The sequence below is a fragment of the Natrix helvetica genome (genome assembly GCF_964273705.1).
Source record: "Natrix helvetica genome assembly, chromosome: 6".
Classification (NCBI taxonomy): Eukaryota; Metazoa; Chordata; class Lepidosauria; order Squamata; family Natricidae; genus Natrix; species Natrix helvetica.
This window is the reverse complement of record NC_138553.1, coordinates 64,896,197-64,918,727: the sequence shown is the minus strand read 5'-3', so window position 1 is coordinate 64,918,727 and position 22,531 is coordinate 64,896,197. Positions and strand designations below refer to the sequence as shown.

Here is a 22,531-nt window from a genome sequence, read left to right as displayed (position 1 = left end):
GGCACCCAATTTCAGGATAGTTCTATTTCTCCCATTCTCCTCTTTTCCGGTGCCCCTCCACTTATTAATCTGTTAATCTACCCAAATGAAAAAGATCGACCCAATTTTTCAATGGTTTTATGAATGTTCTGAGTCTCTGCAAGTCTTAAAGCATCTGTTTTGCTTTTTCTCTTACCCACAAAAGATTTTAACATTACCTTAAATTTTAGCCATGTACTCACATAAGGCTGTAGGAAACAGAAAAGGGTCTGAAAAACCCTCTACCACCCATGGGTTAAGATTACCCATTCCTGATTTATGGCTTCAGACTCTTACGTGATTCATACATGCACTATCATAGTCTTCAGTAATAATATGAATAAGGAAATTAAAAAATTCACATTTTTAAATATCAGAGAGAATGATTTCATTTCTAATCTCACATTTCTATTCATATAATACGATATAGCTACCAAGAGTTCCATCGCCATTTAATTATATCTTTATTTGAAATTGGATTTATTGCAACTTTCTTTAACTTTCATTAATGCCATTTAAATAGCTTTTGTATCCAGAAAGCCGCATCTATTTCTGTGGGCTAAAGATTGTAGAAAGCTACAATCATGCTACAGATGTGTGCAGAAGCACATATTCATAGAATAACAGAGTTGGAAGGGACCTTGGAGGTCTTCTAGTCCAACCCCCTGCCTCGGCAGGAAACCCTACACCCCTTCTTCAAATAAACATGTCATTAAATTCATACACATACACATACATGCATGCATATTTATTTATTTATCACATTTTTGAATCACCCATCTCCCTCAGAGAAGAATTCTGGATAGTGTATGATAAAATGCTTAAATATAAAAACAGCATATAAAAATAAAAATTTAAAAGGAAACAAAGAAGTTCAAACCCTTTTTAAAAGGTGAAAGGAAGGATCTCGGGGCACCAACCAGTCCCACAGCTGCATGTTCCTCTGGTCTCCCCCATGAGGTTACACACACATGTTTTAACTCCTATTTGGAAGGTCAGGAGGTGAGGGGGGCTCCCTCACCTCCGAGGGCAGAATATTCCACAGGATGGAGGCCATAGCAGAGGACTCTCTCTTCATAAACCCCACTAGTTGGAATTGAGGGGGTGGAGGGGCAGGTTGAAGATGGTTCCCATGCCATGTAGGGTTTTATAGGTCATAACCAATACCTTGAATCTATTATTAATTAATTTTGATTTTGATTTTTGATTTTATTAAATTTATAAACCGCTCCCTCTCCCCGAAGGGACTCGAGGCGGTGTACAATCAAAGTTAAAAAGAGCCATATACATATACATATAAATAGACATTTACATAGAGGAGGCATCAAAACTCATAAAACCAATTACATAAAATCTATACAATGCTGATGAAAATAAAAAACAACATTAAAATTAAGCACATATTATGACAAATGCACATAACCCAGAGGTGGGTTGCTCCCGGTTCAGCCTGGATCGGCTGAACCGGTAGTAGCAGTGGCGGGAGGCTCTACCCACCCGCCTGGACAGTACTGTGCATTCGCAGAAGTGTCGCACGCACATGGGAGCGCATGCAGGAGCACGCCTGAACTGGCAGTAAAAAAATTGGCAACCCACCACTGACATAACCTCACCCTGCAGTCTTACCAATACATAGACTGGTGTGTGAATAGCCATAGAGACATTCTCATCATAAAAATAATACTACAGGCAATAACTTTGATGCCTTTTCTACTGCAGAGTATTGGTCTTTCACTACTAATAGCACAGGGAAACTAGTGCTCTTGAATAAGTTAAAAGAGTGACCTTAAGCACTCTTCTTTTTCCTTCCTCCAAATACTACAGACTATTCCTGTTTATTACTCTTATCTCTGAGAATACTTTTTTGGAGGGATGGCAGAAAATTTAGCCTTTTTATTCAACTGATTGATCAGAGAGAAATGATGAGGGCTTAGGACTGGTGTCACAAGTAACATGTTATCCAGATGTCCATTCATTACCAATAAAGGGCAGAAAGGGAGGGGGTCTCAAGAATTCTAATGAATATGGCTTATGGGCATTTTGTTCACCCACACTAACTTACAACAGTACTGGCATATTGCATGCTTCCCCAAAAGATCATTCCTGCTGCCCCCATGGCTGCTGTTTCACCAATTGTAGTCACCAAGTCTTCCTGAAAAGTAAAGCAACGAATGGGGATATTTTAATAGAGCACCATACACTGATAATAAACAATTAAATATTGGCAGCCATTTCCCCTATCTCTTATTTTTTGGGGGACAGCAGTATTTATGCTAAAAACAGTTTAAGAACAAGACTGTAATTTCACCCTATCAAATGTCTGGCTAAAAGTCAACAATGATGCATACTCCCAGTAGAAAAATGTATTTTGTGGTTTCTCAGGTATGAGACTTTTTCAGATTACTAAATCAGAGCAGCTTTGTCCTAACTTGGCAATTTTTAGACTTGTGCACTTCAACTCTCAGAATTCCTCAGCCAGGAAGTTGCCAAGTTAGGAAACTCCTGAGTTACAATATGCTAAATGTGTGGACTTATAGTATAGTATGGTGAAAATTCCTTTACATTCCAATGATGTGTTCAGAAAACTGCCTATAATTCTTTGCTTAAACCATATTAAACAAAATCTGATTCCTGAACCAGTAAGTGCATTAGTAATTTTGAAATGTGGTAGTGGGACTCTCTTAAAATGGTTGCTACAGAGGCTGTTGCCAATAAAGTAAAATGTTACATGCTAGAAGGAAAAGAGGAGAAGAGAGGCAGAGCTCAGCTGCTGTGCAACAGACATAAACTATTTAAGAGCAGACTTGCCAATGTATAATTCAAGCCTAAAATAGCGCATTGAATTATGAAAATGGGGTTGAACAGTATGCATACTAAGATTTGGATCATAGGGTAACATTCCAATTGTCAACATATACATACACACAACTGAAGGAACATCTGAGGGATGTGGGATTTCACCTGCTGACTATTCCTTTTCATGGCCATGATAATGATGTAAAATAGTCCAACTCTGTTTACTTAGGATCAGGGGTGAAATCAATTTACCTTGGCTACCAGTTCACAAATGTGAGCGTAGGGGCCACCTCCGTGCATGCGCAGGACCTTCTGCGCATGAGCAAAGTGTAAAAAATGACGTGAACTGCAGGTGGGCAGAGCCTATTACTGAGCGTGCCTGCAAAGATAAGTGGAACAGCGAGGAGGTGGGAAGTCCACAGTATTTCCAACTATCAGCTGTGCCACAGAATTTAGATTAGCTAGAAAGCAGGAAATCCAACAATTCTAGCTAATGTAAATCGCACATCACAGCTGATCATCAGAAATACCAGTTTGACTGAAGTGGTAGCATTTTTTACTACCGGTTCCAGCAAATCGGTCCGAACCGGTAGCAATTCACTGCTGCTTAGGATCCTTTAACATTAAGGTTCTAACCAGTCAGGTTTCCTGATTACATGAATAATCTGACATGCAACAAATCTACCCATGTTGGACTTCTCCTATGCTGGTGTTCAAGAGGAGAAATAAAGCATGTTAATGGATATGAACTAGATGGAGTTCTAATAAATATGTAGTGTAGCTGTCAATAGACTTTGATTCTGGGATTCATACACTCTAATACCTTACCTCTGTTAAAGGTTCAAAGGTATATGCATAAAATGGCCTGGCATATACAAAAACAGGCAAGGCATAATCATTCCTAGCCATGGAAGCAATGCGCATTGATTCCTTAAGGCGATGGTGGACAAATTTCAGAGCATTGGCACTTGATCTCAATATGGTTTCAAGATATATAGAAGGGAAAAGGGCAGTACTGTCTCTCCATAGCCAAAGTAGTTGATCGTTCCGTGAAATTTCAATATTTGGACATTTGCCTGTGTATTGATCAGGTTGCTTCTTATAATTATAATTATAGCAATCTGGATACAGATAGTAGCCCCAATATCCATCTGGTCGCGTTTCTTCAGCTAGTAAAAGTGTATCTCTCATGAAACTCTTCCCAGCTTTTTCATATTCTTCCTTAGCTAATCTCTTGATTGCCGCTTCAGACAGGCTTGGGTGCAACTGTCTAGCAAGTTGAATAGATCTGTTTCTGTAAACATTTTTACTACCCCAGTTTCTATCCCACTGGGGTCTCCAGTTTTCCCAGTCAATGACTCCAAGTCCATGAAACGCCTTCAATGGGATCATACGTTTGATATCCAATCTTGTTTTATTGAGATGTTTGCTGAGGCTTTCATTTTGCGGTATAATTCCATTGTGGAGATGCCCATGGTCATCAATATGGGGATAGATCCCCAACTGGTTAGGATAAAATATTGTCACAGCAGACCCACTTAAAGACTCGTTGGCATTTGGTATAACGTGAAAAATCTTCAGGTCTAAATCCACCCCATAGCGCATCAGACATTGGGTAGTAGGTGCATTCCAGAATATAAGGAAAGGTTCATTAGGATACATTGGCGCTTTGGCCTGCATGACGTGAACTCCATTAAATCTCTTCAGTAATATCCAAGTTGCCAGGCATTTAATCCATAGATGACACATAATATGCAGTTTTTCTGATGCCGCTAGATCCTTGACGGAGGGAAAGAAGAACAGGAAAAGTACAGTGATGATAAGAAAAAACAGCAATTCATAATTGCAGTAGATATGGTGGATAGGTAGATTTTCATACTATTTATTAAAAGGTAACAAAAGTCGAATTAATCAATTATTTATGATCATATTTAAAGGGTGTTTAATGTAATGCTGATCTAATTAATTACACAGGTAAAATTAATATATTAATTCAAATAAAATAATGGCAATAGAATTTTCCAAAGGTAAAGGTTTCCCTCGCACATATGTGCTAGCTGCTCCCAACTCTAGGGGGCGGTGCTCCTCTCTGTTTCAAAGCCGAAGAGCCAGCACTGCCCGAAGATGTCTCTGTGGTCATGTGGTTGGCATGACTAAATGCCAATGGTGCACAGCGTGCTGTTACCTTCTCACCAAAGTGGTCCCTATTTTTCTACTTGCATTTTTACATGCTTTCGAACTGCTAGGTTGGCAGAAGCCGAGACAAGTAACGGGAGCTCACTCCGTTACGCGGTAGTAGGGATTCGAACCACTGAACTGCCAACCTTTCTTATATATATTTATAATGTTTATAACAAACATTTCAAAATTTAAAACAAAACCACGTAATGGCATTCCCTTATCTATTTTCAATATCATCCAGCCACATTATATCTTATAACACATTCAAAATAAAAATTAATTATGTTTAATAACAAAATTTCTAGACCTCTTTTCTTAATCATTGTTTACAATTTATATCCAATTTCTCTTTTATCACGTCAATACAAATTATTACATTATTATCATTATCAGTCATTTATTTAACAATAGTTTGACTAAGTTTAACTTACTTTTCCCCATTTTTCACCATTTAAAATTTATACCAAATTTCCTCTTTTCAAACCAATACATATGTATACGTTGTTATCATTATCAATTATTTGTCTAACTTTATCCATTATCAGTACATTTCTCAAATAATGCTCTAATTTTAACTAAATGTAACTAGTGTTTTATTATTAATTTTCATATCTCAACCTGTGTCTTTCCAGTAATAGTGTAGTCCTATTTTTTTGCCATTTGTGGAATTAGTCTTCTGGTTATTTCCTTAATCAAATTTGTTTGGACTTTTCTTCGTAACTTATTGCTTGTTACATGTCTTGTAAAATCTCGAAACCCTCCATCAGCATCTTTAATCAGCTTATCTTTAGTTATCAGTAGTGTTTTTGTCAAAGATTCTCTCCTTAAGTCCATCAATTCTTCTCTTTTTTCTTCTTATATACCTTGAAATCTGGAATAAAGCATCTTTCCATCTATCTTCCCTTTCCTTGTTCCACTCTTTCCATCTCCAACCACACTCAGTTCACTGTCAATATCCACAGTTATCTTGCCTCTTTGTTCATTTTTCTCTTGGGTTTTTAGGACTCTAGCCTCCACTTTTTCCATTTGCTGGATATCTTCCATTTTTCCATCAGGTTTTACCACATTACAATTTATATTTTCAATATTTTCCCATCTCTTCTCAATTCTCTCTGTTGTTTCTAATAATTTTTGGATTCCAAACATAATCTGTTGTAATGTTATGGTTTCTTTTTGATGTCGTGCCATCCTTCCAATTAGTAAACACTGCCACTCTAGTTTAAAAATAAATCTTTGTTTTCACTTCTTTTTAGCTACCAATAGGCATCCAAAGAGCACCTGTGTAAACAACACATGCTCTTTTCTATAAACAAGCTGAAGCCTTTGAAATGCAAAGTCAAAATGATCAACGGGAAAAAAGAAAAAGCAATGTTTCCTGGTCTCAACCTCCAACCTCCAAGTGGCAGTGTAACTTCTTTTCCCTCTAAGATTACTACCCTCTTTATATTCCTTTTATATCTTCTTTATGTTTCAGGCTTAGAAGAAACAAAATTCTTAAATGAAACAAAATAAAAAGAAAAAATCCATCCCAACCAGTATTGTAGAAATAAAGGAAAAGATTTAATCTATAGGTAAAAAAAGAAATAGAAGAAGAAAAACCAATACTTTCACTTTAAAAAGTAGAAAATGTTTACAGAACTTCCATCCATAGAAAAAAAATAAAAAGGATAACACACTGTCCAATAATACTTAATTTCACCGCTTATTTTTCTTTTCTTTGCAAGTTTAACTTAGCTTTGATTTTTTGGGGGCAGTCTCTTTTATAAAAATAAGATTTCCTCACCAGATGGACACACTTTCTCTTTCAGCTTTCCTCCCATTGTGGAGCTGTCCCGACTTCAGCAGCTTGGGGCTGTGCTTATGTCGCCAGCAAGAAAAGATTCTCTTGGATCAATCAGGGACTTTGCAGTGTCCCTGAGTTCAGCAAGACGTACTCTTCCCTGTCACCGTCTCTTCGGGACAGTTTAGGTCCAGCTGGACCATCCAGTGGCAAAAGTGTTGACTGCGATCTGGGAGCTCCGTGATCGCACGGCATACCGTCGCGACGTCAGCTCCTTTCCCGAACTGCCTACCTTTCTGATCAACAAGCTCAGCATCTTAGCCACCGCATCTCTCTATATATATTCTTGTATCAACACAAATAGAGCCCCATGTCATTAGCTATTACTGTAAGTCGCAAGAGCCAAAGTTTTCAGAGAAGACATGCCAACCAAACCAAAAAACTATAGTGTAAAGCAGTGGTTCCCAAACTTTTTCAGTCCACCGCCCCCTTGGTGCTACAAACTGATCTTCAGTGCCCCCCACCCAGTGGTGGAATTCAATTTTTTTTACGGCTGGTTCTGTGGGCGTGGCTTGATGGGCGTGGCTGGGGGAGTCATGTGACTGGGTGGTTTGCATGAAGGAATAAAGATAGTAACAGTAAAATTCAAAACTGTAACAATTAATTGCACATTTATTCAAAATCCAATTTAAAAACCTTTGTAGTTAGTTAATTCAACAAAATTGTTGAACATGATCCAGTGATACCAGGTTTTCAAAGTCTGATAGTCATTTATCAAGAACCTTAGTAACTAGTAACTTAGTAAACTTAGCAAAATTTAGTAACTACTTCACTGTTCATAAATTCTTAATGTGATGGATGGGCTTGATGAAGTGATACCAGTTTCCCAATGTCTGGTTTTAAGTCACTTAGCAGGAGTCTTAAATCACCACATTCAGTAATCTGGAGTCATTTTCTTTGCTTGGAGACCACACTGAAGCCATGTTCCACCAAATATGATGTTGGAAATGCAACAAGGAGCTTCTTAACCACTGTCCATAGTGCAGGATAGCGATCAGAAATTTCTTTCTGTAACTAAAACTCTTGGTACAATTTCTTGAACTTTGGCTTCAGCTCAATGTCACCAACATTTGCTTGAATTATTTGATGAGATTATTGCATGGTACCTAGGGATTCCCAATATGGAAAGTGAGAATGGGAACATTTTAACAGATCTATATGTTCTTGGGTTATAATTTTCACTAAAGAACCATGGGGATGGAAAGGGAAATATAGACAATGGAGTCCAATCCCCCTCCTCAACAGTTTAGAAGAATAACTCTAGCAAAATGCAGCCTTTTACCTCTTTGGGGAATCATTTATTATTATTATTATTATTATTATTATTATTATTATTATTATTATTATTTATTTATTTATTTATTTACTTATTTTCCCCAATACAACTCATGCAAAGGGTCATCCACAACTACATTACATTTTCCACACTCATATTTGTGATTCCTTATAACTTCTTTAAACTAAACATTTTTAGTACAAATCAACGCATTGACATATATATCACTAATGCAGTTTCCTATCTCTTCCATTGACATAATTAACACCTTATGTACTGAATACAACAGTGGTGGGTTCCTCCCGGATCGCACCGGATCGCGCGCGCTCCCTTTCAGCGCTCCACCTGGCTTGCGCGCTCCCTTTCAGCGCTCCACCTGGCTTGCGCGCTCCCTTTCAGCGCTCCACCTGGCTCTCGCGCTCCCTTCCGGCGCTGAAACCGGAAGTACAGTTTTGCCCGGCCCTGGCGAAGCAACGACGCCTGTCTGCACTCCACCAGCTCGGCTGGGAACGGAGATGTTTCCTCAGCGGAGCGGAGCGCCTGAAAAGTCTTTTCAGGCGCTCCGCTCCGCTGAGGAAACATCTCCGTTCCCAGCCGAGCTGGTGGAGCGCAGGCAGGCGTCGTTGCTTCGCCAGGGGCGGGGCAAGACTGTACTTCCGGTTTCAGCGCCGGAAGGGAGCGCAAGAGCCAGGTGGAGCGCTGAAAGGGAGCGCGCAAGCCAGGTGGAGCGCTGAAAGGGAGCGCGCGCGATCCGGTGCGATCCAGCAGGAACCCACCACTGGAATACAAGTATATCAAGTATAGGTTAAACATGAATTGAATAACATCTAATTCAAATGTATAAGCTGTGAATTTATTATATAATCACAGGCAAACATTGCACTTATGCCTAAGCCCTCTACCCATGCACATTATAAGACAGATAAAACTATCTTAGCTGGCTGTTGTAAATATTACTCTGCTAATTCAACAAGAAATGCTATTGCATGAATTCTTAATGCAGAACACAACTAAAAGTGATTTTAGCAATTTTCTTTCCAAGTTAATTCAAAATGTATATCCAAATGTTCCTCTTATTTTTTCCCCAAGCGCTAGGGAGGATTATATTCAAAACCAGACACTTTTGCTCTCTCTGTGTGTGTGTGTTTGTGTGTGTGTGTGTGTGTGTGTGTGTGTGTGCTTGCTTCTGGTCTCCAGAGTCAGAAGGGCCAGTTGGGACCCCCAGAGGTCATCTAGTCCCACCCCAGACAGCACCTCCCCGCCCCACATTCCCCAGCCCCACCTCCTCTGGGAAGGCTCTGGTGGGGGGGGATGCAGAGCCCCTGCAGAGAGCTCCTGCTGCTCTCCCTCACCCTTCACTCTTACTCCCTCCCTCTCTTCGCAGGCCGAGCGGCCACAGCGTTACTGGGACGGTGATCATGGATGTGCTGTCACCCCGGGGAGGGGAGGTCTGGCTGCCAGCAAAAAGCTTCCGCCGAGTCACCCCATGCAGGCAAAATAGCAAGCGAGCGAAGGAGGATCAGGCAGGGCACTGAGGCCCCTTCGCCTCCCACTTTGTCTTGATGAGGTTGCTGCAACTTCCGGGGGCGGACGGACGGAGGTAGCCAGAGCGGCCTGGGCGGGCGAGCGGGCGAGCAATGGAGGATCAGGCAGCTCGCTCGCTCGCTTGCCCGCCCCCCTGGCTTCCTCTGGCTACCTCCGTCCATCCGCGCCCGCAGCTGCAGCGACCTCATCAAGACAAAGTGGGAGCGAAGGGAGGCAAAATGGCCTCCCTTTGATCACTCGCTCCCCCCGCCTGTCCGCACTATGCTAGCCCTGCGCTCACTGATTGGCTGGCTCACCAATCGTCCCGCCCACCTCTAAGAGCCCTATCTATAGAAAGCCAAGCAGAAGAAAAGATAACTGGTTTAGATAGGGCTCTTAGAGGTGGGCGGGGTGATTGGTGAGCCAGCCAATCAGTGAGTGGGCAGGGCTATCATAGTGCAGATGGGCGGGGGAAGTGAGCGATCGAGCAGCTTCTGGATGGGCGGGGGTGAGTGAGCAAACTTGTTCTGAATAGCTCACTAGAGGAGGCCACCTCCAGCACTCCTTTGCCGCCCCCTGGCCTCTTACTGCCCCCCTGCCGCCCCCCTGGCCTCTTACCGCCCCCATAAGCCATCTCACCGCCCCCCAGGGGGCGATAGCGCCCACTTTGGGAACCACTGCTGTAAAGACTCCTTTGAAACATAGGAAGGGCAAGAAAAAGCAACGGGCTTAAACTGCCTTAAATAAAAGATGAAATTAGACGTTTCTATTTATAGAGGACAATTTAATGTGGTTTTAGTCTCATCTCCCCTCTAGCACAACTAATGCTTTTTTTTTTCAAGTTGGAGAATCAAAATGGATTAACTTAATTAAAATTATTGAGAAATTCCAACTTTTATGGGATAAATGATTGTTATACCAATACCAGGGAACATGGTAAGAACAAGATTGAGCACTGGATTAATGCAGAACTGGATAATCTAGTAGTTAGGAATTGGAATTTATCCCTGCATTATCTTTGCAGAGTCACTTGATAATTGATGGCCAACAAATCAATTTAATAAATAAATAAATCTGAGAATTTAGTATCAAATTATTTGGCACAACCAAAAGGAATCATGTCAAAAATCTATATGCCATTTGTTGAACTGAAATGATGAATCTCTCTTATGGTTTGAAGGGCTTGGGATACTGATTTAGGCAATGTAATAGTTGAAGCAAAATAGCAATCATTATGAAAATCAAGGTTTTCTTTCTGCCTCTAACCAAGAGTTACAATTGAAAAAGGCAATTAACATGGATGAATTAGACTAAATCCCACACAATCACTCTTGAAGACATTGGTGAGCTGTACACAGAAGGGATTCACATGAAACTGTAGATTTTCCCCACCCCATCCAAGTTTTTATCTATGTATTCTATATTTAGTGTATTGAAACATAGATAAAAATGAACTTCGGCATCTTATTCTATACATTAACTAAAATAAATTACTCTGATGCTATCACTCAAAACATTCCCCATGAAGTTGATGAGCAACCCAAACTGGTGCTCCATTTTACTTACAAAGATCATCAGAATAGATTAATTCTTCAATTTATCAATATATGTTACTTGTATTCGCATGTATGTAAGTCACTGTGTGAGAAGACACAACTTTCTTAAACATCTCATATGAAGTCACTTCAGTTTAACCTCATCTTTAGAACTTTGCTGAAACATAGATAGAATCTTGGTGATGAAAACAATTGGGGAAGAACATTGGCAGAAAAGGGGCATGCAGTACCAGGAGCTTAGAAAAATAGCAATACAAGTAGCATACTGCAACCATTTATCTTCTCAGCGCCCTTAATTTAGGTCATCAATTTGAAGTCCTTTCAGACCCTGACACTCAAGTTTCACATCAGAGCATAGCATGGATACAGCATTAATCATGAGATAGGAATGACAGTATTGTCCAAGTTCTCCTTGATTTGTCAGGATCTTTTGATATTTATCATTATGTTCTTCTGGACTGCCTCCAAGGATGTGGAGGGTGGGAGGGAACTACTTTATAAAGATTCTCCTTTCTTTGTGGCCAGTTGGTTTGACAATCTCACAATTTTTGTGAGGTGCCTGCAGCTCAACATTCTCATTCTAATATCTATTTGAGGCAACTGGATCAGCCATGAGTACAGATGATACTTGACTGTACATGGATTACAGGCTGATCAAAACACACTGCCAATGTCCTAGTGTCTGGAGATGTCAACCCCACTAGATAGCCCAGACCAGAAATTATGCTTCAGCCACTTTTTCCTTGGTAGCAGTCCTTGCATGTCTCCGTCAAGTGGCACAGCCTGTCATCTTTATTTCTGCCTTCAGGAGATACAAGGCTCTGTCTAGGGAGAAATGGGTTCAGATTTAATCCTAGCAAAATTATTGACTGCAGATATTCAGGTAATTCCCAATTCAGCACTCGTATACAATCTAGATTTTTTTTCTTAGACTCACAGCTCCTGTTCAGGATAGGTGACAGAAGGGGCAGGAAGATTCTTGCACAATCTATCTGTTGTACCAATTGCATTTGCCCCTGAACCAGGAGCTCTTCAGGCAGTCAATAATGGGCCTAGAATAATGGCTACAGCTGTTCCACAATGCAGTGGTGCAGATAGTAGAATAGAATAGAATAGAATATTTATTTCTAAGCCGCGCCCTCTCCCGAAGGACTCGGGGCGGCGTACAATAAAACAAATAAAATACAAAGTACAATACAATACAATACAAATCTGGACAGGACATACATATAACAAGGACGTATATAAAACGTATACAAAACGTATACAAGGAGGAGGTAGGCTAATAGCTAAAAAACAATTAAACAATTAACAATTAAAACAATTAAAAAGTCACAATATTTAAAAACCCCGATAAATAAATTCTATTGAATTACATTAATAAAAAACCCGTCAGGAGCGATATAGTTAGATCATGGTTGAGCCAGGCCAGCTACTTGGAATAGGTGGGTCTTGAGCTTAACTCTGAAGGAACGGAGGTCGGACGTCGTCCTAATATCTGGAGGGAGGTCATTCCACAGGGCTGGGCCCGCCACAGAGAAGGCTCTACTCCTAGGCGCCCCCCCTCGACACTGTCTGGTGGACGGCACCTGGAGGAGTCCCTCTCTGTGCGAGCGAATTGGTCGCGAATTAGTAATGTATTATTGCTACTCTGTGAGTTAGCAACGGGGGAATCTTCACAAAAATGTGTACTTTTTATATGAGTATTTGCCCATATATGTTTACTTTGTATGCAGTTGTTGTAGCATGCATGCTTAGAAAAAAAAACATTTTTCTTTCATTTTTTCCACTGTGCAAACATTTCCCTAATACACACGTTTTATGTATTTTTAATACTCTTGCTGTTTACCTCTATCTTAATTATGAAGCTGAGCTTCATGACCTATGCATCCTTTCTAGTGTCAAATTTCAGGAACCACTATAGGAGGAATAATCACACACATCAAAAACTCAAGTGTGAATTTGGATGCCTTCCATATAATGATGTTGCTACTATAGTCAAGCAACCTATGATTTATTGCCTCGGTAGGAATCCTGAAGCATCTATATTTTATGATTTATCAGCAAGTCAAACCACAGGCTGAACATTACCTACTCAGTAATGTTCTTCAAAGAACCCTCACCTGTTTGTTTAATACATGGTTTTTATAACCCTCAAAGATTCAGCTCAAATTCAATTAAGAAATATGGAACCTTTAAATCATCTGCTAAAATCCGAAATTATGCACATTTGGAGATTTTTTTTCCTCACGTTTTTAATTTATTTTTAATTTTATGCTAATAAACTGTACAAATGTTTTCCAGGTTGAGCCATGGAATTATTTAGTGTGAGGTATTTGCTGTTTAGTTGATGGTGTTATAGTATGTGGTGTTTCAGTTTCTCTCCAGAGATAAATTGTAGACATCATTGCTAGTAGAAACCAGTGTAAACTACCATACAGTTCAGTGGTGGGTTTCCATTTTTTTTTACTACCAGTTCACTCGTGTGCACGCACTCGTGCATGCATGTGGCACTTCTGCACATGCGCAGACGCATCCGGGTTGGTGGGCGGAGCCTCCCGCCACCACTATTACAGGTTCATTTTTATTGTTCTTTTTAAACTTGAAATTTGCAAATCTATTGCAAACCTGAATGATTCTATTATATATTATCATTAAATTGGTAAAAACTGCTCAGTCAATATCTCATGGTCTTGCTCAGTTAAACTTTCAAAAGTGACACATCATTTTCCCACTTGCATGAGTGATCTAAAAAGAAATCATGCAGAAATATTTTGGCTCCATAGCTTGAGCACAAAAAGGGGGCTTCAGAAATTAATGAGGTGAATCTTGTGCCCAAGCCTGCTAAAATAAGTAAATGTATTTCCAGGAGATTTTCAATTTGTAAAATTGATTTGCATCACCCACAAATAAGTATGACCGACCAGTTTATTAATCTGTGCATTTTATCAGTAGAGCGAATGAAGAAAAACTGATGAATAACTCACTTAAGTTGTTATGCCTGGATTGTTTTTTTAAAGTGCCAGAAGCCTTTATTGCATGTATTTTTAATTGGGTTTGCAATATTTAAAATAAGCCGGTTAAAAACGGGGCTTTGGTAAGAACATATAAAGAATGTTACATTTGCCCATCTAAATCATCATCTGATAGCACAAAGTGACCAAACATAGCCACTCAACAAGCTAGCACATTTGGGCTAGAAGTAGGTAGCCTAGAAGTGAGTTCTAAGTGGTATTTAAGATGCATTGCCCATGATTTGGAAAATTGGTAAGCTGTTAACAAGTCTATTAGACATTGAATAGTAAGATCTTCTATTGTCTAAATTCACTTAGTCCCTTTCTAAAGTCATCTAAATTGGTAGTTATCATATGTTAGTCAATTCCACATCTATGTGTTATGTGAATTATTTTGATGAGGCATGAATTTCCCTAATTTCCACTCTAATAATTGATGCCAGTTTATTAGAAGAGGAAAAAAAAACCTACTTCCATTCACATTTCCCAATACATTTATAATGTAAGCTAATTTCTAAGCATTTACCTGAAACACCCTCAGTATTTGCTATTATTGATGTCTATGATTTTACCCATTGCACCTTCGAGTTAGATGGTATCCCAACCAAGAAAGCAATGAAAACCTACCACCTTTGAGTGTTGAAAGGTGTAGAAATAGGAATGATAGCACATTATTTTGTAGTACAGATCAGTGTGTCATATAATTGGAGAGAATCAGAGGTGGGTTGCTGACGGTTTGGCCCAGTTCAGCCAAACGGGTAGTGGAATTCAGGCCTGGGTCTCAGAACCGGCAGCGACCCAAGCCCGCAACATCCCCAAACCGGTTCCCTCGCTGCCGCTTGGCTGCTGCCATTTTGAATTTTAGTGACTGCGCATGCGCAGTTCACTATAAATTGTTCTGTGCATGCATGCAGAACAATTTACATTGGACAATGCATGCGGACACAGTACACATCTGGCGTGTGGATTGCGAACTAGCAGTGACGCCAGCAGTAACCCACCCCTGCAATGGATCTCTTCATCTTTTCTTTTTTAACCCTCAGCGTACATGGTTAATGCTCCATAGTGGACCCAAGCTTCCATTGTGTGCAATGGGTTTTTGCAATTCAAATCAATACCAACCAGAGGTTTCTATGAGTTTAAGCATTTACCTAGATCCCAGGGGTGGATTCCTGCCGGTTCTAACCGGTTCAGTAGAAGAGCCTCCAGAAATCTACCGTACCAGTTAGAAGAGGTTCCTCATGGAGCGCCTACCCCACCCCCCTCTTTCACTTGCCTTGCCCGTTTTGTCTCTGCTCGCAGGCGGTAGCTTGTGAAGCGCAGACGGCCTCCTAGGACCTCCCTGAACTTTCCTAGGAGGCGTGGCAACCAACAAAGCATGGGAGCCTTCCAGGGCATCCCCACCCCCCACTGGTTCATACCTCCCTTTCCGGCTAAGCCTTCCAAGGTGTGGTTTTCCTCTCATCCCTTGTGCTCGGCTCCCGGTGAGCTCTGGTAAGGAGGAGAAGAGCATTTGGGAAGTGAAGAGGAGGAGGAGGGAGGAGGAGGAGGTGCGCGCGCGGGGCCATGCCAGCTGGATAACCGGCAACCGGTGGAGGCAGGAAGGTTCTCGGGAGCGCCCAGAACCTTCCTGCCTCCGCTGGACTTCACGCTCTTGTCCTTGCGCTGCTTGTGACTGCAATAGATGTCCAGAAGCGGCTTTTGTGGCTAATAGGGTTTGGGCTTCCAGCCCACCAGCCCCCGCCACTTTGCCAGATTTTGTGTGTTTCTGTGTGATACCTGGTTGTTTAGGTAATTGTGGTTCCTGGTTCTGTGAGCTTCATGGCACTGTCCTTAATAACTTCCCACAATGCCTTGATGGTTTTTATTCCAGTGGCTTTGTCTTTCCTGTCCTTAGGGTTAGGGAAAAAAACTGATTTCATCTGCAGTCTTTTGGGGGGAAATTGTTATTTTTTGGTGTTTTCCTGGCACTGTCAAAGTTTGGTGTGTGGGTGTGTAATGTCCCGCAGTTATCTACACATTAATAATGATCAACTAATAATAATATTTCCTTATACACTTTAGTGACCTTTCCTTACATAATTGATGTTTTCTTTCATACTTTTAGATTTCTAATTCCTGTTTCTGTTAGTTAGCAATTGATAAAACAAATCTCACATGAAAAGGCATTCGAAGCCTTCTTGATTTTAATTGTCAATGTATTCATTCCTGCACATTCTAATATTTTTCATTTTCATATCTTTGTTTTTCCACTGTTGTGCAAACACAATTCCAGCAACTGTTAACATGTGTAAAATTAAATATGTATTGTATTCCCTTTGAAATGCCCAACCAAATATTACTGGTTTTAAATCCATATCTTGCTTTACCATTGTTTCTAACCATTAACTCTTGAATAGCTACTTGGTCTGTCCTAAGTACTGAACCTAATTCATATATTCCTGTTTTTTGAACTGAGGAATAAATTTCAGAAAAAGAAATCAGTATTGCTCTGTGAATCTACCTATGACATTCATTCTTGATCTTCCTTTTCTATTATTTTGTGTGCTTGTTTCATGCTAATATAGTGCATGCAATTGAAGAGTTCATTTGGTGTCTCTTCTTTGTGTAAGCCATTTATTGGAGCAGGTGTGATGTAGAAGACCGGCAAGGACAGTCATCTTCGTTCTGTAAGTAGCAGTTTTATTATTTTGTGTTCTGGTTTCATTCCTAATACAGTCCATGCAATGAAAGAGTTCATTTCTGTGTCTCTTCTTTGTGCAGGCCATTCACTGGAGTCAGTGATATTGAAGACTGGCAAGGACAGTCATCTTCCTTCTGTAAGCAGCTCTTTTATTGTTTTGTGTACTTATTTTAATCTTATTTAAGTAGTAAGTACACAAAATAATAAATTTCCTTTTTTATATCTTTTTGTACATCATCCATTGGGGCAAAGAATTCAGTGACATTGTCTTGGCCACTCCCACCCAGTCACATGATTGCCAAACCACTCCCATCAGGTCACATGACTGCCAAGCCACTCCCACCCGGTCACATGGCTGGCAAGCCACTCCACCCAGTCACATGGCTGGCAAGCCACTCCCACAAAGCAGGCCACACCTACAGAAGAGGTTCGAAATTTTTTTGAAACCCACCACTGCTAGATCCCAACATCAGTAATAGGTTAATATTCCCATAAGTGCCCTAGTTTTACTTTGCACAGTGAGACCCAGACAGGAATAGTGTGACAATTGTCTCTATTTGCATACCCCAGCAATTTTCAGTTTACAAAGGCAATTAAGAGTGCTTTGAATCAACGTTCCCCAAATGTTAGTACTACCATGGGGATACAGTGCTGAAGCTAAATGCACAATTGCCAAATTTTAAGAGCCTTCTGAGCACATTGTCTGAGAATCAAAGAGACCCTGAACCTCAAAAGAAGCCAATGAGGTCAAAGTAAACATGAATTTGATATGAATAAGTGCAGATGTAAGCTTTCCGAAATTAGAGGAAATGAAGAAAACAGAATTGTATTTCCAGAAATATTCTTGAAATGAATTTACTAGGTTTTCCTCTTGAGCATGAGAAGAGAAATCTGGGTCAATGAGTTCAAATAATTCATTCAGTGATTCACAATACAAAACAAGGGCTTTTGTATAACAATTTAATTTGCTATGACATAACAAAGCTAAGAAATGACAAGAATGGTTATAAATGGTACAAAATGTGTATAGATATCATTGAAAGGAATTCTTTGATAATGCATGCAACATATTATTGACCAATCAATAAGTCTCTTATCTCAGTGATGTAACAGCTCTGGGTTAGAGGGCAGTGGTGGGATTCAAAAATTTTTACTACTGGTTCTGTGAGCATGGCTTGGTGGGCATGGAAGGATACTGTAAAATCTCCATTCCCACCCCACTCCAGGGGAAGGTTACTGCAAAATCAGCTGGGACTTGGGAGGCAGAGAATAGATGGGGGCGGGGGCAGTCAGAGGTGGTATTTACCGGTTCTCCGAACTACTCAAAATTTCTGCTACCAGTTCTCCATAACTGCTCAGAACCTCTAAATACCACCTCTGTTTGAGGGGCTGGAGATGCCGTTGATGATCTTGGAAAAGACATAGCTCCTTATCACTGACATTTCTGCCCACTCACTTACTCTTCCAGGTTTAATCTATGTAATGATGAGTGTGTAATGCTATCTGCAATGACCTTGGGACAGCCAGAGTGGACTATAAGCATGTTAAAAATATCTCAATTCACAGAACAAAGGGGAGTGTGGGAAGCATTTCAGAAAGCACCCTCTGGTTTTCTAGATAGTAAAAGGAGAGGAAGGGAGATATGCTTTCAACATTGCAAGTTTTTTTGTTAATGTAACAATACAATAAAGATACACTTAGTAGTCCTGGTTGCAATTCTTGTCTGGACTACTTTGAAGGGTTAACAGAATCTGAAAGATGCAAAAGAGATAGGAAATATTCTCATTTCTCCTGTTGCTGCTCTACGTACCTTTCTAAAAAGCAAAATGGACACTTGCCAGAGGGAATGTCAAAAATTACCATTGCCAATTATGTTCTTGATTAACTAAGCCTTGTTTCCAAGCAGAGTAAAATATTGGAGTTCTTTATTGTATTATTATTCTTGAACCAAGCATGCAAAAATTGTCTATGTGCAATTTGCCAGAACTTTTATTTTCCCCAATATCATGCTATTCATAAACATATTTTCACTGCAAAAATGATTATGAAATTAATTAATATTATTTAATATTATTTAATATTATTTAATATTATTATTTTAGATATACCGTACTTGGGGGTTACCCCCCCCCCCTAAAAGTAGACTTCTGCACGTTCCACAGAAATATACAGGAAACTCTAGATTTTTACTGCCATCTAGAGCTCATCTATATCATTGCAACTCTTGTGTGAGATGCCTTTATCAACATGTCCCCAATGTGTGTGAGCAGATCTTTGTCCAATGACAATTAGTGTGAAGGTACAAAGTTTCTAGATTGTTTTGTGTAGGGTTTTACTGATTTAAAAAAACTTCATGTGCACAACTGTAAAGGCTAATGTTGAAATGCTGAGAGATGCATACTGGTAATAGAAAAAGATGAAAATGGAGGGATGAAACTAAAAGGTAAAAGCAAAGTATAGAGTTTTCAGTTCTACAACTAGAAACCATTTTTGAATGAAATCATTAAAGTCTGATTATCTGGAGGGATCTGGAAGAGAAGGCCCCTCTGAATCCTGCCTTACTCCCACAGTAAGATCTTCTCAGTCTTGGCCTTTCTCTAGATTAATATTCTTCTGGATATCAAAGTGTCCCAACCCTCTTGGCTTTTGGGAAACTCCAGGACACCTGGCTATTTCTGTGGATCTCTGCAGGTTGAGGGAGTCACTTTGACTTCTCCTGATGTGTATGGATGGTGTTATGGTTTCTCCCTGGTGCATGGAAAGCTGTTGATTACTTTCTTACCACATTTATTTCAATATATTGTGTATATATTGTGATGTTTGGGGGTTGATTTCATTGCTGCTTTGGGAGATCTGACACAATCAGGAGTCACACAATGCAAACCTAGTAAAATAAACAAGCTATCCAGGAATAATAGAACACACAGCAGAGCAAAACACATCAAAGAATATGGAAATATTTGTCTTCATATTAGCATCTAACCTAATACATAATGACAAAGGTGCCATAACCACATTTAAAAGCAAATATCATTACAACCCATGCTGCCCCAATCTACTGTCTTCTTTATATGTTGACATACAATTTGTATCATGCATATTGGACATGAAGGGAAAGCTGTTCCATTCCATTTGGCATTCTATTAGTTCTTGATTCTTCACAATCTATGTATACCAGTCAAGCTATGTAAGGGTCTGCACTAACCCTAGATTCATTGTCAACCCTCCCCAAACTGACAGTTTTGCATATTGCCCAGTGAAACCCATGCACCTATGTGCCTGAACTTTGCTGGGAAGGATCTCACAGAAAGAGAAGTCATGTCTGCAAATAATATTAACAATAACAATATTCTTTTTTAAGCGTTTAAAGGTATTCAGTTTCTAAGCTATTCTACCTATTTTACTGATATTGTGTATGTATTTACCAAAGCATACGCCTACAAGCATGAGTGTCCAACCCTGACAACTTTAAGATTTGTGCACTTCAACTTCCAGAATTCCCCAGCCAGGTCTGAAGGTTGCCAAAATTGCAGAGCCCTGATCTACAGTGTAGCATTTTTGTCTGTTTTCCTTCTCAAAGTATGGGAAGGAACTTCTTTTACTTCATCCCTCCACCTATAAAATGCCCCTGCCCTTGAAATTGAGCAGATTTGAACTTTACACAAGAGCATAGAATGTCTATAGATATCCTTGGTTTTCATGAAAAACCAACATAGCGATTTTCATAGAATGAAATTCCCACTGAGATCTGAACAGCCACCAGCCACCAGCCACTACCCTGCTGGTGTTTTAAAGGGGCTGGAAGACCCAAACCTTTGGTGGGAACGTTTGAAGCTTCCTTTTATCCTAGATTTTCTTTTGCCTCTACCTGGTTTGTTATCTTCCCATTTCTGCCTTCTTTTTTTCCCTTCTTTTTTAATGCCTTATTTTTCATCTTTATACAATTGGTAAATAGCTATTGGGAGATGGTTGGTGCATAATTTTAATAAATAATAATAGTGCTACAATAGAATTGCCTAGAACTGAACCTTCTACCAAATTAGAGAAACCACATGTTATCTGAAGTTCTTGCTTCCAGCTTTTCTTGCACAACTGAAACTGCCATTACCAAACAGTAGTAGTAGTAGTAGTAGTAGTAGTAGTAGTAGTAGTAGTAGTAAGCTACTATTGTGTATTTTGATATTTGCTTTTCTCCTCTGCAGAAAATAAATAATTCCACTTTACAGCACTCACTAATAGCACCGCAAAAACCTACCTGTATATCCATTTTGAGTCAAAAATAAAAGCCATTTCCTTTTAATGTTTTAAGATTGATGGGCAGATATGACCTTGTAGACATAGTGTTACCATTATGTTTTGCATTGCCTGCTTTGTAGTTGTTTGCCGTAATTAATCTCCACTTTTTTAAATTACTGGGGTTAGAGCAGGATCTAAGAAGTGAGAAAGAAAACGTATTTTCTTTTCTTGCAGCCTCAGGTGAATAGCTAATATGCTGTGCTTGTGTGGCATTAAGCCTTGCTTCTAGGCCAGTGATGGCGAACCTATGGCACGCGTGCCACAGGTGACACACGGAGCCATTTGTCAGGGCACGCCCAGGCGTTGCCCTGTCAGCTGGCCAGCCCGCATGTGCGCGCTGGCCAGCTGAGTTCACCCTTTTTAAAGCCATTTTTTGCCCTCCCCAGGCTCCAGAGCCTTTATAGGAGCCTGGGGAGGGCGAAAAGAGCCTCCCCCGCCCCCTGGAGGCCCTCCGGAGGCTTCTTGAGCTTCACTGAAGCCTCCGGAGTGCAAAAAAACAGCCCTACTGGCAAACCGGAAGTTCGGGAATGGACTTCCGGTTTCCTCGGAGGGTCGTTTTGACTGCTCCAGAGGCTTCAGGTAGCGTCCTGAAGGTCCCTCAAGCCTCCGGAGGGCTTCCAGGGTGGGTGGGGGAGGCTGCGGCTTTATTATTATAAAATGAAACATTTGTTTTAGGTGCCCTGTTTGAAATGGCTACAAAGAAAAATGAACAACGAAAACCATGAATTTAAAGTTGAATGGACTGAGACTTTCGCGTTTATTCATAACTTAAATGGCCTTCCGACCTGTCTTATTTTTCAGGAAAAATTGGTGCATAACAAGAAATCAAATATGTGTCATTTAATACTAAATATCCTGTCGGTGATGCAAGGAAGAAAGCAGTTGAGGAACTTCAGAAGAGTCAAGAAAAAGCCTTCAACGAAGCCTTCAACTGAGCTAGGAAGCACTGCAGGGCAGCTAGGGCAGCTTCTGCCCGTCAAAAGAATAGGAAGGGTTCAAAAGAGTTGGAAGGGATCTTGGAGGTCTTCTAGTCCAACCCCCTGCTTAGGCAGGAAACCCTACACCACTTCAGACAAATGGTTATCCAACATCTTCTTAAAAACTTCCAGTGTTGGAGCATTCACAACTTCTGGAGGCAAGTTGTTCTACTGATTAATTGTTCTAACTGTCAGGAAAATTCTCCTCACTTCTAAGTTGCTTCTCTCCTTGATTAGTTTCCATCCATTACTTCTTGCTCTACCCTCAGGTGCTTTAGAGAATAGCTTGACTCCATCAGGCTTCAGACTATCACTTATCCATTGATCCGTAGTAAGAAGAACTCTTGGCAGAACAATTAAGAAGAGCTAC

The 22,531-nt window shown here is 40.2% G+C and overlaps 1 protein-coding gene across 1 annotated transcript in view; it reads right to left on the bottom strand.

Annotated features, from left to right (window-relative positions):
- The window catches only part of LOC309394224 (hyaluronidase-1-like), a gene marked incomplete at both ends in the record, with an annotated part of 39,471 nt that overhangs the window by 2,506 nt on the left and 14,434 nt on the right, over positions 1-22,531 (bottom strand). The window contains 2 exons of the mRNA XM_081957115.1: positions 2,081-2,170; positions 3,643-4,593. Coding sequence (XP_081813241.1) covers positions 2,081-2,170; positions 3,643-4,593 — 1,041 coding nt within the window. The remainder of the gene's footprint in view (positions 1-2,080; positions 2,171-3,642; positions 4,594-22,531) is intronic.